General features: G+C 33.5%; 1 protein-coding gene across 1 annotated transcript; it reads left to right on the top strand.

The window, feature by feature from the left end:
• Positions 1-766: 766 nt before the first annotated feature.
• On the top strand, positions 767-18,585 carry LOC125054135 (squamous cell carcinoma antigen recognized by T-cells 3). Its single transcript, XM_047655857.1, has 17 exons — positions 767-994; positions 1,280-1,395; positions 1,511-1,686; positions 1,931-2,102; positions 2,345-2,495; positions 3,167-3,243; positions 3,654-3,759; positions 4,767-4,976; positions 8,019-8,192; positions 8,963-9,074; positions 9,367-9,587; positions 10,162-10,429; positions 10,734-10,830; positions 11,256-11,376; positions 15,672-15,904; positions 16,328-16,519; positions 17,219-18,585. The coding sequence occupies exons 1-17, from the start codon at positions 890-892 to the stop codon at positions 17,352-17,354; spliced, it is 2,667 nt and encodes an 888-aa protein (XP_047511813.1). The 5' UTR covers positions 767-889; the 3' UTR covers positions 17,355-18,585.
• The last annotated feature ends 733 nt before the right edge of the window (positions 18,586-19,318 follow it).

Raw genomic sequence — 19,318 nt, forward strand, 5'->3', positions numbered from 1 at the left:
TCCAACCAAAGCTATGACAGATTTGAGCAGCTGAAATGGATTATAGCTAAAAATGTGACGGATAAGGGCACAGTTCCAAAACCATCAAACTTATAATATCTTTCTCCCTCTGTGGCATTCCAGATGAAATGTTTAGGTATAAAAGTAGCCGAAGTGAAATACTTCGGGCCATCACTTAAACTATAAATTACAAATCTGGCTCCACATGGAGTACTGTTCTTGCATTTTACACATTTACATATAATAATTAATGACCTAATAAATATACTGATGTAAATTGTAAACTTCTTTGTTGTAAACTTCTTACATGATACTATTATAAACTGATGACATTGTCAATCTGTTTAGACACTAACTTTTGTCAATGTATCAAAATGTAACCAAAATATTTTACTGTTAATTTAGCTTATTAAAACCTTATATTCTTTAGGTTTTGTCTTATTTCATATACTAATATGCTAATCTTTTCTTTTTTTAAATTTAGATTTAGCCACGCTTGGAGTATAGTTTGTTGGTTATGTTCGAGGCTTAATAGAAAGTGTATAGAAAAGTGCGTTTCAAAAAAAAAGTCTGAAAAAAGTAGCCCTAAAAAACTCTGTAAATAAATCCATCCCCTTAAAAAAATCCTGGTTCTTAACCCCCTTAAAAAACATTTGGTTTCCTCCTAAATTTTGGCGTGCAATCCCCAGACCCCAAGATATTCGATTGTTATATTAGTTGTGATATTAGATATCTGTGCGTTGTGCAATGTATTACGGCACTAGATCTGTGCGTATTATCTGTGGTTAACACTTCCGCCGCCATAGCATGCCATAACGAAAACATTTTGTAATTTTAGTGTGTTATCAAAATAACAAACTCATTCATTAAAATTTAACTCCTAGGAAATATGGCAATTGTAGAAGATGAAGTTCGTAATGGATCAGAAGGAGAGGATGAAATTGAAGTGGTTGTCGAAGAAGAAGACGGTGACCAAGATTCTGACGACTCAGACGTAAGCATTTCTTATTATCTTTTTATACATTTAAATAATTCTTTGGTAAATTATTAATAAGTGATTTTGGTCCTGAGTAATTCCTATTCGATTCAGTCTTTGTTATATATTTAGGAATCTAATCGCTATGTACTAACCCTTTTAAATATATTTATATAAAGGTGATCTGCCTTGTAGTTGTCTATCTATTATGTTTGATAAACAACAATTTAATATATCTGTAACTGTTATTTATTTAGAGACCTCTCAAACTGTCCAGTGCAGTCATTACTCATGTTTTTGTAGGATGACGATGATGATGAAGTTGAAGATGCAATGGAGAAAGTAAATGAATTGGAAAGGAGAATAGAAGAAGACCATTATAATTATGATGACCACATAAGTTTAATACAGGCATTATGGTATGCAGTTTAATGATAAATGATAATACTTTTATAAAAAGTTATTTTTTTGAATACAGTCATGCTGTTGAAAATATAATTTCATGACAGTAAATGTTGACAAATTTATTAACAGGCGCCTATCAGACTTAGATCGTTGGAGAGCTGCATTTGATAGACTTCAAAATACTTTAGTGCTTCGACCAGAACATTGGCTTCTGAGAATTCAAACAGAGGAATCACTAGCCCATACAAGTGAAGCTCAGGCAGAAATAGTTAATCTTTTCAAACTAGCTACCCTTGATTGTTATTGTAAGTAGTCACATTCATATTAACTCTACATTGAAACAAGTTTAAATTAGAACACTTACAATATAATCAAATAATAAAAATTACTTCAGTATTAAGTATTGGAGAAAAAGTTTATTTGATCTGTAAAATTTATTTTATTAGAAAGACATCTAATTTCTACAAGTCATTTTATCACTACTAAAGTATACTGATAGTTCAAACATGTTTTTAGGACAATTAAGAAAACTATTTAAAACTGTTTCAGCTATATCTATTTTAAGTGAATGGTACTCATGGTCATTAAGCATTAATGACGTAACAGAAGTGCGCGGGCAACTTGAAGAAGTGTTACGACGTGCAGGTGCTGATCCACTTTCAGGCAAAGCCTTTTGGGATGCCCGGTATGAGATGGAAAAAGCACAACTTGAAGCCATGAGGTAAGCTAATTTAAAGTACATATTTAGTAACTAGCTTCATAGTAAAACAAGTATGTCATTATTTTATCACATTCTAAGCCTATTATCATAACTAACTTTTAATTTAAAAGCTTAATATTGTATTTGCTTGACCATTTCCAAGGTGAATTTGTTACAATTAAAGGACTTGCATTTTCAAACCTTCTCTAATGTAAACAAATTATTATATATTTGTGAGGAATAAAGTGTATGTTTGTGTGCAGTGAAGATGATTCAGAGTATGAAACACAAAAGAAGCGTGTACTATGGTGCTTGGAAGAGATATTGTCGCGACCACTTATCAGAGGAGAGGAAGTGTTGCAGACAATGGAAGAACTAGCACTACAATTATACGATCAGGAGTATGTGGATAAGGTATAAACATTCTCATATTATTTGCGTCAATAATATCTATTCCATTATTTTGTATGCACAATTGATTCAATTGTTGGAGTTTTTGTCATTTTCTTATAGATTTTAAATTTTTATAAGGAGTGAGTTGTACAAGCATCACTTCATATACTTATATCCCTCAATATTATAGGTAGTCTTATGAATTGCTGTTGTTTTAACTTTACAGTACAGTACCTAATACATATCTTTAAAATCATCTGTGACCATTGATTGTGTTTTATCATAGATGATTAGTTGTCTGTGTTTCCTAACCTAATTGAACTATTGTTTTGTCAGAATTAGAATTTATGATAAAGCAAAACACATTATAAACTGCCAGGTTGTCGGTACCAAGTCAGGACAGAAGGTTATATTAACAAAATGAAGTGCCAGGAAAAAATTATGAACTGAATTCCTTTATTCCAGCATCATAAATGCCATCAGACTATTAACATACTGACTTATTATAGACTAAATAACACAAACTAAGGATAATATTCATAAATAAATAATATGATAAATGTTTTGTGAATAAAAGTTATTTAATTATTATTTTATTTATTGTTTAATCTATTGGTTTGTAGTATATTTAAGAATATTTACCTTTTGCCTTAATTACTAATTGCATTTTTATTAACATAGTTTTATTTCAGATAAAAAAGAACCACGAAGTGGCTGTTGAATATTTGCAGAAAATAAGTGGATTTGAAGATAAATTATTGGTTATTGAGTAAGTTGATGTATTTTTACTACTATGTAAATGCAAGAAAAATTGTGCTTTGAGTTGTTGCCTACCCCTATCTTTTAAAAATTAAATCAGTGTTTTTTAACTAAAGTACACTTATCATATCAGAGTACAATTAAACTGATTTCACTCACTTGCTCTGCTATGTGGCTGTGGCTCGGTGACCCAAAAAGTGTCTGTGTAAAAAATTCCAGTGCTGCCTGAAAGTTAAACTGATTTAGTTTTTAGAAATAATTAATGAATTAATATAAGACAAAGTAGCTTCGTTAGATTCTATGGTACCTAATCATTAAATTATTTTTATTTTATCATCAGAATAAAGTATGTTTCGATTCGAATTATATTTTTTAATAAAACATATTATTATTCCTAATAAAAACTAAAAAAAATTCTAGGGATGTTGAAGAAAAATACAAAATGTACCAGGAGTACATAGATACAGTGAAGGACTTGGCTCAAAACGAAAAGTATTCGGAATGCGACAGTAACGGTATACTTAAGGTTGGTATTGTATACAACAGAACTAAAAATATATATTTATACTGATGACCATTATCAAAAAAACAATTGTTATATGCGTTCATAAAAAGAAAAATCTATTGGAGTCCTTAGAGTCGCACGACACAATAATTATAACCGGTTCGACTGCTAGCTGATTGCAAATTTTAAAATATATATTATATTTATATCAAAATTAATGGGAATTTACTATTAATTTTCGAAAACAGATTTAAATAAATACTTCTTAATTTAAACCTACCCGTAAAATTTTATTTTAGAATTTGTGTATATTAACTAGCAGGACAGAGTTTGTCCTGTACACACATCTTAAATACAAAATTTCAAAATAAAAACACAAACAAAAAATATCTAATTGTATATATATACTAGGAACTATTCTCGAATCCACTTAAACACTCATCAAAATCGGTTCACCCATTTATTGCATTACGGCTTTGTCGGGAAAGATTCGATCGTATTGGGTATTGTGAATGATAATATCGGCACGATACGCTAAAAAAGTCGAAATAAACGCATCAACCGATCAACTTCGATACTTCTAATTACCAAATTTTTAATCATACTTAACCAAAAGTAAAAGATAACATTACGTTTAGTTGTCTGTTGCGTTTTGTTATACGGTATACCATTTTAAGTGGCTGCTAGACTGATGTTTTAACTTATACATTTTTAGTTTTTCTGTTTGTTGCGTTTTGTTATACCACGTTTTGTGTTACGTCCTAACAGGATAAAAAGTAACCTCCCAGATTCCTCCCTAATTTTTAGCCAAATCGGTTTAGCCGTTCTTAAGTTATATAAATAGTGTAACTAACACGACTTTCTTTTATATATTAGATATTGTGGGAAGTTTTATTATTATAGACTAATTTCTATTTCGATTATAATTATGACGTATATTTGTCGCCGTAATGCCGTCGATTTTGCTTTATTTAACTTAACACCTAAAAATTTAATGTAAGAGTCTTATTACGAATCTTTTTCATTAGGTGTTATACGATCGCGCGACTACAGAATGCCTTACGTCGTCTCAATCACACGATCTGCTACTCGCGTACGCACGTCACGTGCAACGTACATCGTCACGTGATACGATACATCGCGTGCTAGACTCGTGCACGCGGAGATGTCCTCGGAAATCAACCTTCTGGGTGCTAAAGATGCAGCAGGCTGAACATGAGAATAAGGAGTTTGATGAGGTAGGTTAATTGTGATTAGGAAGTTCATATATTCCGTCAATAAACATATATATATGTTCGAAAAAATCAAAAATTTATGTAACTTTTTACTCGATTTTCGACTTCCGTAAAACCAAAATTATTGGTTTACCTTAACTTAGGGGTATAAAAGCAAATCCGCCACTGTCCATTTTGTATGAAAACTTAAGTATGAATGCCATATAGTAGAACTTGTTGAAACTAATTCAGTACGCGTTCCAGTTTAGACGCAATGTTCCCACTGTCCCATATAAAATAGCGTTTTAAAATTGAGCTAAGAAGCAAAAACACCATTGTCCCAAACTAATCAAGTTCAAACGCGCCATTGTCCATTTTAGCCAATCACAGACCGCTAAAATCCGCCATCAAGATGGCTGTTGCTGTGATTTCTTTGTGAATCTGCGTCTAACTATTTTGCGTTTTAAAAGTGAATATTTAAATAAAACTTATTAAACATGGAAGAAAATGTAGTGGAAGTGACTCCAGAACGCGCTAGGAAGAAGAAAAGAGCACCAGAGACGTGGAAACGAGCCAGGGTGAAGGTTGAAAGGTAAGCATTTTGAATCCTTACAACGGCAACTTTACACATGATTGTACAATCAGCGCAAAAAGATGTTTCGATAAAATATTGACTAGATTTGTTTTTTTAGTTGGTTGGTGTTTAGCTAACATGAGAAATCTTAGGTCTTGTATGTTTTAAGCTTCGTGCGCGATTCCGGCTCGAATTTGCTGTTTTTATATTTTTGTACTTAAAAGTAAATAACTTTTTTTCACTTAACCCCATCATGTAGTGTATTTAATGAATAGGTATTAAGGTATCTTTGATAGAAGTTAATGTTGAGAATACACTTGTGTATCAGTTCTTTATTTTTGTAGGTACTCTGCAAAAATGCCCCCGAGTCAGCCTCGCTGTAATCATGATGCCGAAAACAAACAATTTAAGTGTTGCAAATTAACGATGTTGGATATACATAAATTCCATGAAGAATTTTATAGGTCAAAGAGTAAAAAGGACCAGGATGCATTTTTATTAAAACACTGCCGTGTGTCAAAGGTCAAGAGACGCCGGCCAAGAGTTGGACAACGGCAGCCGACGCAACACATAACAAAATTATGTGTACGAAAGAGAAATTCAGTGCAGTTAATAAGAGTTTGCCAAAAAGCTTTTATTAAAATTTTGGGAATTACCGAGCACAGAATACGAAAAGTATCTCGAACATTTGTCCGCACAGGATCCGTAGTTCAAGAAAAAAGGGGTGGAGATCATACATCAGCGAAAAATACTCAGAAATTGAGTGCAGTTAAAAGATTCATAGAATCGTTTAAGTGTTTGGAATCACATTATTGCAGATCTACCGTTTTAAGAAAGTATCTGCCATCAACTCTAAACATACGGAAAATGTGGAGAATGTATAATGAGATCAATGAACTCCAAGTACGTGAATGTTACTTTAGATCAATTTTCAATAGGTTCTACAATCTTGGATTTGGAAGTCCCCGAACAGATACATGTTCTAAATGCAATGAGCTACTTGAACGCATAAAAAAATCAACAGATCCAAGTGAAAAAGTAAACTTAATGACTGAGAAAAGGGTTCACATGCTGAAGGCCAGAGCATTTTATCGACTACTAAAAGAAAAAAGAGATGATTTAGTTACGTTTTCTTTTGATTGCCAGAAAAATCAAGTATTACCTAAATTATCAGATCAAGTGGCGTATTACAGTCGCCAATTATACATTTATAATTTTGGAATAGTCAAGTCGGTGCCGGAAAATACCTTAAACAGGAACAATGTTACGCTGTATACCTGGACCGAAGATGAATACCGTAAAGGCGCAAATGAAATAGCGTCGGCAGTCTACAATACGCTTCAAAATACAGTGTACAATGAAAATGTTAAAACAATTAGATTGGTGGCTGATGGATGTGGGGCACAGAACAAAAACAGCATTATGATTGGTATGTGCGCTAAATGGTTGACTCAGGCACCGCTCCATATTAAAACTGTCGAGCTAGTTTTCCCCATTCCCGGTCATTCATTCATTCCACCAGATAGAGTTTTCGGTCTTATTGAAAAAGAAATTAAACGTATGGAGACTATTTTAAAACCTGTGGAATATGTAGAAGTATTTGAAAAATATGGAACTGTTATGTTATTAAACAATGTAAAAGATTGGAAAACAGCTCTCGGAAATGTAATTCGTCCACCAGGAAACTGGCATTTCCAATTCAATCAATGTAAAAGATTTTTCTTAAAACGAAACAGAAGCAATGATGTTTATGTAAAAGGTGAGCCCAACTACTGCGCTGATATTGGAAGTTATAAGTCAGTTCTGAAGAGAGGAAAAACATTTATTGATTTAAACCCGGATTCCATAGAAAAAAACAAAGTTGTAGTAAAGAAAGATAAAATCAAAGATGTTGACGCTCTACTAAAAAAACATTGTGGCGAGAATTGGAAGTCTAGGGATGATTTAAATTTTTACAAACAGGTGATCATACGAGCAGAAAATGAGAGCAATGAAACCGAAGAGGGTGAAGAAGTCTGTGAAGTGGCAGTGCCCGAATCTGACTTACGAATTTAACTTTTAGATAATTATAGTGACTTTTTACTCTTATCACCTTTGTTTTTTTTCTTCACTGTACATTATACCGGTTAATAACATGCTTAGAAGCAAATATGCTAATGTCCTTTCCCTTAGACGCAGATTCACCACTGTCCTATATAAGTTTGATGCAGATTCACCACTGTCCGATGTGAGATGCAAAGTCGCCACTGTCATATTGGTTTATGGAGTTTTTATCGAATTTATATTAGTTGAGCATAGAGATTACTTATTGATTTTAGTTTAAAATACCCTCCTTAATATTAAAAACAAACATTTTAATACATAACCTAATACAATGTTGCCTAGCCAACATTTCTCTGAATGACCTAGATACAATGTCTGGACAGTGGCGTGTTTGATTTTATACCCCTCATTACTATATTGTTCATCATAAATATAATTAATTTTCTTAGGTAAAAACTATATTCGAAACGGCTTTATCAAAAGGAATGGATTCGTACAAACAAGCTGAGTCCCTATGGTTAAGTTACTGCGAATATACACGGCGGAAGACTGCCTTCGACAATGAACCGGAAGTAGAAAAACTAAGGTCTACGTTTCGACTCGCCTGGGATTCATTGGCTGAGGTATGAGGTGATACTAGTAGAAGTAACTCGAATATTGACAGGTGGTTGTTAAAACTGACAATTGACAGTTTAATTGGTTATATTTTTGAAAGAACATTTTCATGTGTTTGTGTAATTTTTCCACTTTTTTTTTCTTTTATGTCTCTGGCACGATTTGTGCATTAGCCAGCGTCAAGTATAGGATTTTTTATAATTCGTGCTTGTCTTTAGAAATTAGACCGTGTCCTCCATGTACGGTTTAGGCACTCGCCCGGTACCGCACAACCCTCCCAAAGGCCGTCCGCCGTTCCACAACTGAGCGTTTTTCAAGGCAGTTTTTGCCGCGCACCACCACTATGTCGAACCAGCTGCCCACTGAAGTATTTCCGAACCAATTCGACTTAGGGTCCTTCAAGAAAAGAGCGTACCAATTCTTAAAAGGCCGGCAACGCACTCGCGAGCCCTCTGGCATTGAGAGTGTCCATGGGCGGCGGTATCACTTTACATCGGGTGAGCCTCCTGCCCGTTTGCCCCCCGTTCTATAAAAAAAAAAGGCCGAGAACAAATTTAAATTAAATTAAAACTTACCCTCGCTGCCACTTAATAAGACCGCTAGGCTATGAGGCCCCTATTTTTCCACTTATAATCATCGTGTTTTAATTCGAACTTTAAATATTCTTTTTTTAAATTAGTTTCGTAAAAATGATCTTTTCATCAAGAGTGACTGTCTATTTATAGAGTAAATTGTCAAAGTGACAAATGACCAACAAATCAAATTTATATATTTTTAGGCTTGGGGCGATGAAGCCAATGATTGTGAAATACCATTGTTCTGGGCTAGACTCGAATACAAGAGAATGAAAGACCCAAAGCAAGGGAAGGAGATATTTGAAGAAATATTTAGTGAGTATTGTCATTAATAAAGTCACTATTTAACAAGTGTTTAGAATTATAAAGACGTTTCGAGGTCTTTACAGCTTTTTATTTATAATATTTTGTATAAATCTAAGTATGGTTAAGGAATTGCAATTTTTTCATATTTAAAGTTGTTTATAAGATTTTTAATTTATTCGGAATCATATTGACTGCATTATGATACATAAATAGTTTCTATAAGCAAGCAGCATTATTACCGATAGATTTAAACAATTGTTATGAATGAATAAGTATTTGACTCTAGTATTTTCTTTTCCAGAGTATGGTGAAAATAAAACCCTATCCAAATATTGGGAAGCGTTAATTCACTTGGAAAAGTGCCGAGAGCCCCCGGCCAACGAGAGAAGGTTGCGCGAATTACATCGGCGAGCGTTACGAAGTGTCACAGATTATCCACCGACTCTGGTTCGTCTGTGGACAGACTTTGAAAGGGATATTGGCGAGCTACAGACTATGTTAGAATGCTCTGAGCTGTGTCAGGTAATATCTGTGAATATTTAATCCTTTTTTTAAAAGACACTAAATATAAAAAGCAATTACCGCAGCCGATGGATACCCATGGCTGTTTATTATGTGTCAACATTTAATATATTTGTGTCAAAGGTGTTTTCCCGTCTATGTACGTGAGCAGATTTACTGCAATTTATTCCCCCCTTCTTGTCAGCAAAAGTAAGCAAACCTCTCAAAAATAATAGTACATATACATATGAATTTTTTGTATGAGTCTTCAAAAATGCATTTCGTTTTCAAGCATAGAAAATGTGTGGGTAATATGTATAAAAAAAGTAAATAATTACTGTTGACGTAATCACCAAATAAGAAAATCAAACACCCCCTCTCCCCCCTTACGTAATACTTAAGCAGTATTTACATAATATTTTTTTTTACAGTACCTAATTTTTAATGTAACATAAAATATACTATCTTCTCTCTGACAGTGGTAGCGAGTGTGTCTGTCTGTATAGAAAATAAATATTTCAAAGACGTTTAAATATTTTTGATATAGACGGGAAATAAAATTTATTTAACTCAATCTATGACGAAATTGTTGCAGGCTAAAGTTAAAGAATGGCGGGACAACTATCAAGCGATGAAAGAAAAAATGACAGGTCAAAAACAAAAAGGAAAACAGGCACAAAACAAAAAAGGAAAGATAGACAAAAGAAAGCAGACCAACGCTCAAGGCAAAAGAAAGTCAGGGGAAACACCTGAGGGTAGTGACGTGAAGAGGAAAAGAGAAGGAGATATGGAAGTGGAAGTGAGCGAAGGAAATAAAGATAGGGGGAGCGGGACGAAAAGACGTCACGATGATGAAGATGAAGGTAGTACATTATTTTGTGTGTTGCAACCTGGTTTCTTATTTCATTGTATGGACAAACAGTTGTATATAGCATAATCCATTAATTACATCGGAGTTCGAACCCATGACCTCGAGGTCGAGAGTCGAGTCCCCTAATTACACAAAACTTTGAAAGCATTAAACATATAATACAGGTGGTATTGTAAAACATGACTGTATTATAATTGAACTACAGTAATTCGTAATTCAATCATCAATTTATTTTAATACTTTTACCAGAGTATAAAAAAGACAGAAATATTATTAAAAAATATATTTATTTGCAGGTGATAATAAACGTCAACGTAAAGAAAGTACGAGCGAGACGAACCGGTTTGGTACGAGAGAGGCTTGTACTCTATTTGTTAGCAATCTCGAGTTCAAGTACGTACAAGTATAATTTCAGGCAAAAATTATCGTAAATTTTTTTGCATTCATTTTAGAGAAGAATTAAAAATACATTAATTATTAGTTATTAATCTAACGGTAGCATTTAATTTAATTTCAAAATTATAAAATTAAATTTTTATGTTTTAATATTGAAGGAATATTTGTTTTGCTGTTTTCGTAAGCAAAATTTGAATTTGTCTGGCTTTTTGAATATGTATATTTTTCTGAAAAGTCTTGCTAATCAATGAAATCTATAATAATTTGAAATAAATTCACTACTGTATAGTTCGCAGTTTCAAATGTTAAATTGTATAATTTCTACACTTGATTTGTGTAATTTTTAAATATCAGTTCTAAGTCGTGAATTCTACGCTACTTTTTTCTCTAAAATAATTTAATAATATATTACTCTGTTGTAGGGTAGACGAAAAAATCCTACGTGAAAAGTTATCTGAGTTTGGTAAAATTGTGTCAATGAGGGTAAGAGCTGGAGTCAAAGCTTTCGGTGGATCTATATGTTACTGCCAGTATGAGACACCGGTGAGTTAATTAGTTTAATTTTTCCTTTCATATAAAATATTTATTATTTTATATATGTTTAAGTGTAAAAGTATAAAAAGTCTAGTATGTAATTAAAAAAGTCCGTCGAGAATGTTTAAACCTTTTTTTTAAAGCAAAAAGTCAATTGGGGACTTTTTGCTTTAAAAACTTGGACTTGGGAAAAGATGGTTCTTCGTCTGTATTTATAAGTAATGGTAGGGGAGCCCACGATGCTAAATGGGGATTTACTCGAGCGTCGTAGAGACCTATTGGGATGCAAAGCTTAGATAATAAGAAGAAAAAAATGTTAAATGATATATACCTTTTCATCGGTGGGGGAAGCGGCTATAGATTGTTAAATATGTAAAAAACAACTGTTGCATGGACATCCTCGAGCGCGTCAGATATTGATAGCATCAATGCCCTACGTATTTTTAATAATGTACGTATGTTAATCTGATCGTTTGCATGATGCGGGTGGTTGTATTTAAGGGTTGAAAATGAAAAAAAAATAAAAATTATCGAGCGCGTCAGATTTTCTAAGGGAGTGTTAAGTGCACCAAAAAAAAGCTCTCATTCACTAATCTGACGATTTCGATGGGACGCAAACCCACGGCCATTTTGATAATTTGCAAAAAAAAAATCGCAATTTTGAAATACTCAAGCGCGTCAGATTAAGGTATATGTGGTTCATCTTTATGTTCTAAACGTACTGTCTCATAATCTGACGATTATCTAGAGGGATTCGCCTGATCTGACAATTTTTTTTTAGAATAACGGTTCACCTAAAGGGCCATCCCTGCAACTTCCCGCTAATTCCATTCCTGGGCGCTTAAAATTGATATTTTGAGCTCGCTGAGTTCAAAGAAATAACATTTCTATGCATTTGAGCTCTCCCAGCTCGAAAGTCTGATAAAAGTTTCATAGAACACTATTTTTGGAATTTTCAAACCGCAATAACTTTTGAATGGATCAAGCAATTTTCACACGGTTGGCGGCATTCGACGCAGTTTTATCATCCTCATAAGTAATTTTGCAATTTTAATTGATCAAACCACAAATTTCGGAGTAATCCGGAAAAAACACTTTTTCGGGTTTCTTTCGTTCACGATATCTCTCGAACGAATCAACCGCTTTTGACCAGCTTGGTGGCGATCGACGTGGTTTTTCAAGCTCAAAGACGGATTAGTTTTTGAAGTTGATCGATAAAGAAACCACTTTAAAAAAAATATTTCTTATTTTTTTAAGATTTTTCAAAATTTCTCAAAATCTATCGGTCCGAATCGGTTCAAATTCACAGGAAATGTAATTTTGAGGGAAATATTTAGAACACTGTTTAGTAGATTCCGATCCGTTTAAGGAAATGTAGGCATCACGCAGCTGCACGCATTTAACTTTATCGACGAATTTTTATTATTTCGGCTTGCGGAAAACGTCAGATTATATATTTTTCATTATTCTTGAATTATTTCCTTCAAAATAAAAAAAAAATTAGCTACGCTCGAGAATGTCGAGATGAGGTTTTTTTTTACAACTTTGTTGCCCTCCCCTTTTTTTCCGTCACTCTCAAATTGTCAGATTAGTGGAATATACACTTTTTAGGAAGTAATTAACTCACCCTACCTTAATCTGACGCGCTCGGGAATTTCTGATGGTAAATTTTTTTTTACTAATCTGATCCTGTCTCCTTCACGGGCGGCCTTATATATGGGCCTCATATTTTGTGGAGGTACTTAACCGGGTACAAGGTATATATATTAATCTGCCGCGCTTTAGTAAATCCCGAAATCCCCTCGTGGGCTCCCCTACCAAAAGTTGGTTATCAGCGTTTGCCGATTCGGAACTATTATTCCTTTTTCGGAAATTGAATCCAGACCACCCGTGTGACAATTAAATACTTTGTCACAAAATTATTGTACTGCATATTTTTATTTATTATTATTATTATTATAGCCTCTATTCGGACATGCCAGTATTTTTCTTTATTTTTCGTATATTGTACTTTTCTTCCACTTTTGCTTGTCCGTTTGCCAGATGGCAAAGGCCTCCTCCAACCTTCTCCATTCTGGCCTTTCTATGGCCACTCTACCCCATGTTGTTCCCGCGACTTGTATAATGTCGTCGTCCCACCTTTTTTGTGGTCTACCTCTCTTTCTCTTTCCATCTCTTGGGTACCATTGTGTGATTATTTTACTCCATTTGTCCTTTCCCCTGATCATGTGGCCTGCCCATTTCCACTTTTGTCTTCTTATTTTCAAAGTTATGTCCTGTACCTTAGTCTTTCCTCTGATGTTGCTACTCCTTACTTTGTCTTTTCTTTTGATCCCAGTCATGCTCCTTTCCATGGCATGTTGACATACGGAGAGTTTATTTGTTACGTTTTTTGTTAAAGCCCATGTTTCGCTCCCGTAAGCCAGCACTGGCAGGATGCATGTGTTAAATAATTTGCTTTTCGTTGAATTGTGTAGGGTCTTGTCTTTCATCACTTCTTTTAGGCTCCAATATTTTTTCCAGCTGTTTGCAACTCTTCTTTCGACTTCTTTGTTTCCGTTATCGTGTGGAGACATCAGTTGACCGAGGTATAAATATTCTTCCACGTAGGAGATTTGGTTCTGCTCCACTATTACAGGGTCTTTGTTGCCATTGGTCATGATTTTTGTTTTTTCCGGGTTTAGCTTCAATCCGGCCTTTGCACTTTCCGATGCTAGATCATTTATCATCTTGTTTAGATCAGCTGGTGTTTTTGCAAATAATACGATATCATCAGCGAATCGTAGGTGCGTTAGCGCGCGGCCATTAATAGTTATACCCATGTCCCTCCATTCCAGATTCCTGAAGATCATTTCTATTACGGCCAGAAAGAGTGTTGGTGAAAGGGGGTCACCCTGTCTCACGCCTTTTTGTATTTGAAATTTATTTCCTTCTTTTTCTAGGCGGATACAAGCCGAACTGTGTTTATAAATGTTTTTTATAATTCTTATATATTTGTGCTCTATACCCAGTTCCTTTAAGGCTTCCCAGATTTTTAAGTGTATCAAAGAATCAAAAGCCTTACTGTAATCAATAAAAGCTATGTAGTATACAAGCTGGTACTCATTGTATTTTTCTATAATTTGTCTTACAGTGTGGATGTGGTCTAACACCGAGAAATCTTTACGGAATCCTGCCTGTTCAATGGGTTGTTGCTCATCTAATTTCCTTCCTATTCTTTCCAAAATAATCTTTGCAAAAATCTTGTAAATGTTAGACATTAGACTGATGGGTCTATAGTTTCCAATATCGCAGTGATTCCCTTTCTTGAATATAAGGATTATGATGGATTCAGTCCACTGTTTTGGGATGATTTCTGTGTTTATCACGTAGTTGAAAATTTCTGTAAGTATCGGTGCCACTGCTACCTTCGTTTGCTTTAGTATTTCATTGGTTATGCCATCTGGCCCTGGAGTTTTATAATTTTTCTGTGTGTCAATAGCTTTTTCAGTTTCTTCCTGCATGATGTAAGGTACCGTTTCGTACTCTGGTAAGTCTATTTCTCTTTTATTTGTGTTATTTTTGTATAGTTCGGTGTAGTAGTCAGTAGCGATTTTGAGTATTTCTTGTCTACCAATTTTCTTCGCTCCTCTTCTATCTTCCATCTTAACAATCCATTCTTTCTTGTTAGTTAATTCTTTGTACGCCTTCTTTATTCCTCCTGTCTGTCTAATATGTCTCTCTATTGTTTCCATACGATGTTGTCTCCTGTCTTTCCTAATGTTTTCTTTTATTTCTTTACTAATTCTTGCAATTTCTTTTCTATTTTTACCAGTATTTTTCGCACTTATTAGCACTGCTCTTTGGTTAAGGAGGTTGACGGTTTTTTCTGTCATCCTGTTGTATAGGTTCTCTTTCCTTTTGCTATGTTCTTTAGTAGTGGTTACAATTTTATTTTCCAACCAATTGTATTTCTCCTGTGTGTCGGCGTCTTTTGTTTCATATTTGTAGTCTTTAAGTTTCGAGTTTAGTGAGTTGGCTATTTCTCCTATCAGATGTTTGTTAATTTTTATATTTTCTCGACTTATTTTTGGTCTGGGGTTCTTGGGTTGGGATGAGTTTAACTCAGCTCTGACCATGCGGTGGTTGGTGTTAAAATTTAGGTTATTGATGACATTTATGCTTGGAAAGAATTTATGTTTGTTGGTCAGTATAAAGTCAATTTGGTTTTTTGATTTTCCATCGGGTGACAACCAGGTCCACATTCTGTTTTTTATTATTTCAGTAATAATAAATATATTATGAATTATGATATTATTTTACAGGAATCAGTAGACGAAGCAGTAAAACATGACCGTGTACCGTTAAACGGTAGACCGATGTTTCTTTCGCGGTATACGGCGACGAAAAATACACCCACATTCAAATATCCCACCGATGTTGAGAGGAATAAGTTGTTTGTAAAGAATTTACCATTTTCCCATTGCACTAAAGAGGCTCTTACTGAGATATTTGATAAACACGGTGCTCTAAAGGACGTACGAGTCGTCACTTTCAAGTAAGTACATATATGTAAAAGCAGATTATTAAGGATACGGACACATTCTATCCAAAAGTTGCCTTTCATAACCCAACACCCATGTGTGGTTTTTCTAAGAATTTATAGAATTTTTGAAGTTATACTTTAGGCGCGTTATGAAAAATTTATGAGAGTGAAATTTTACGATGCGCGCGTACCGTGACACAAAATTAACAGAATGAAGTTAGTGGCGAATGTTGGCACGCACGTCGCCTCTGTTTACTGTGTATTTATATTTATCCACATGCTTTGAGTTTCTACATTTAAAACACGTGTTTTCATTATACAAGTGCGAATTTTATGAGTTCGTCTGAATTATAATCAGAAGTAATATAAGGTAAATTAAAAGCAATGGATGACTGTGTATTGTTATTGATATAAAAATATATTATTTATTTCCAGAGATGGAAAACCCAAAGGCCTTGCATACATAGAATATGAAGATGAGGCATCAGCAACCACTGCGTTGGACAAGACAAATGGTCTACTAGTCGCCGATCGGAAGATAGATGTCGCTATAAGCGCACCTCCGCCAAAGAAAGACGCAGGACAAGCGAGTCTTGGCTTGCCCAAACGAGATACGGGAGGAGGAATGTATGTATTTTTATCTATATAATCTTTATTTGATATAGATGAAATATGCATTAAAATGCATAGTTATACATTTATATCTATGCATCCTCGGTGTGTAATATGAGTAGTATTGACTCGCGAAGCAATGGTTTTGGGATTGGTAGGTACGGAATACCTACTTGACTTTACAGAACACAATCTATTTAAATAAAAATGAATCGCCATATGTTGTAAAGCGCTAAACTTGAAGGCGGCTCGACCAATTCCACTATTTTTTTTAATTTATTACTTGAACTCTGAGAAAGTTTTTTGTAAAACATCTTTAAAAAAAAAAGAAGAGAAGTTGGCGGGGGCAGCTAGTCATACATATTAGGTACTCATAGAGTTGTTTCTTGATCATCTTCATAGAGATGTTTGTTTCATTGGACTATGAGACTATACAAGTTTTTCTCATTGTAATTGCTATTGCATAAATATTTACTATTAATGTTTTTGGTCCTTCAGACCGGATTAATTAAATTTTTAAAGTGGTTACAAGAAAGAAATCGCTTGAAAGCGATAACGCTATTGCTTACTCCTTTTTATTTAATTGAACTGTATTTCTTGCAACGAAGTGTAAACAAATGCACAAAGTTAAAAAAAAAAAGTGTATTTATTCATTCTTTCACTAGAAAATGTTTTGTTGAACTGATATTTTTTGACAAAAAACATCTTTTACAGGAGACGGACACAGCTCAGCAGTTTCATACCCAGCGTGCTTCTAAAGGCATCGACAAGTAATAGCAATGGCTCAGCCAATGGCGATAAACGACCGCTCTCTAATCACGACTTCAAGAATCTTCTGCTCAAAAAGTGATGGGAACAATAATAGTTTTGTCCGATTTATATAGTAAAAGCATTATTCATTATGAAAAAATTGATTATTCTCGCTCTCTGGGCCGAAATAAATAATCATTAAAATGAAGAGGCTGTTGTCTCTGTGTTGGCGAAAGTAAGGCTTGGTTTCGAAGGCTTGGCTGAAAATGACCAATAAAATACACAATTGCCTGCCCCATCTGGTTACGGGTGAGAAGGTGGAGTGTGGGTAAATTTTAATCCGACATTTTTATACGAGAACAAAGAAATTAAGATATGAAATAATTTTTTAACAGCTATTAACATAAAAGTTACTTAAACAAAACATATAAATAATTTAAGTCTAAACGGGTTAATAATTTCATGTGTTAGTTAAATATTTAAGCCAAATTAAACAATATATTATTGGGGTCTTCTCATCAATTACAACGATAGAGTGGCTTTTTTTATGGTATACAATAATTACATTTATAAGTACTACGCAATGTTTAACCATTGTATTTGAATTTTCCATTCACATTTGTAGGATTTAATGAGTATTATTGTCATACAGTACACACTTTTATTCTTCAGTTTTATTTACAGTAATAATAAATTACGGTAAGCCTACTACGTAATTTCAATATTGAGTTCAAGTTTGAAACATCAAGATCATTTTCTTATAGAGATAATAATTGAAATTACGTGGTAAGTGAGATTTGTTTTTAAAAAAGATATTGTAGAATAAGTAACAGTTACTTTAGAAAATGTATATATATTTTAGTAATTTTCGTATTTTAGAGTCAGCTGGCTGCATTATAATTCCGTTTTAATTCGCAAAATACCAATAAAATAGCTATATTCTTATATATATTAAAAGTATATATATATATATATAGAATGATTTATTAGTACATTCAACGGCTCCCTCTGAATACATAATACATCATTTATTAGAGCATTTCAGCGCCGGTAGCCTGTTACTTTTAATAGCGATCCCAACTGCACTATTTAGTAATTGTCGCAAATTACAGAGTAATGAGGCTGAAATGCTACAGATTATATTTATGGTATAGTTCTCTCAAAAAATATCTAGCTCCTTCAATATTCTGAGGAAGTTATCTAATTATCTATAGATTCCCGCCAATGATTTTACCTTACTATAGGTGTATACAGGGTGTACCATTAATAAACGTCAAGCCAAAGTCGTGTGATGGGGAGTGACAAGGTCTAACCTAACCCCGGAACATTAATAAAAAACAATATTTTCTTAATTTGTACTTACGAAAGAATATTGTATGTTTATGTTTTAGAAATTCAAAACTAAATACGCGATCTTTTAATTTCACTTGCCAACAAAATGAAAAATAGCGTAAACACGGTCGTATAGTTGGAATAGAAAAAACATGTCATGGTGCATAAATATGTTTTTACTTCTTTGAATGGCTTTTATAAAAGTAAGTTTTTTTATTAATTTTCTTTGTTTCACCTATCACCCGATATCGGGGCTTGGCTTATGGGTCACCTATATATATATATTTATTCCGCCGATAGAATGGCTGTCAAACTTTGTTTTAATGTAAATAGTTATATTTTGAGTCAAAGTAGTATTAAGCAATTTTAGAAACAAGCATAGTGCATTGTATGCTTTATTTTAAAGCTATTGTAAAAAATTTATTGAAAGTCAAAAATAAGTCTTGATTTTATTTGTATAATGTAGCTTTTAGTGAACAGTACTTTGTATAGATTTTTTTTTCTAAATAATTCATATCTAATGTCTGGTACGGCCTTATGTGAATTGAATAAAACCTTTTTTTAATTACGTGTTTTATTTGTTAAATTATATCTTTCAACTATTAGATTAAGTTTTTACAGAATTTCATTAATTTTAATGGAATTATTACTATCATTGTTATCGTTATTATATATATATATATATTTTTTTAATTTTCGCCCATGGCGCAGGCTATAGTCGTTATTATATAT

This window comes from Pieris napi, chromosome 11 (genome assembly GCF_905475465.1).
Source record: "Pieris napi chromosome 11, ilPieNapi1.2, whole genome shotgun sequence".
NCBI classification, from domain to species: Eukaryota; Metazoa; Arthropoda; class Insecta; order Lepidoptera; family Pieridae; genus Pieris; species Pieris napi.

Coding starts and splice junctions, on each gene's coding strand:
- LOC125054135 (XM_047655857.1), top strand. CDS start 890: ATGGCAATTGTAGAAGATGAAGTTCGTAATGGATCAGAAGGAGAGGAT. Junction 3,244..3,653: donor GATAAATTATTGGTTATTGA/GTAAGTTGATGT, acceptor AAAAAATTCTAG/GGATGTTGAAGAAAAATACA. Junction 9,588..10,161: donor AATGCTCTGAGCTGTGTCAG/GTAATATCTGTG, acceptor AAATTGTTGCAG/GCTAAAGTTAAAGAATGGCG.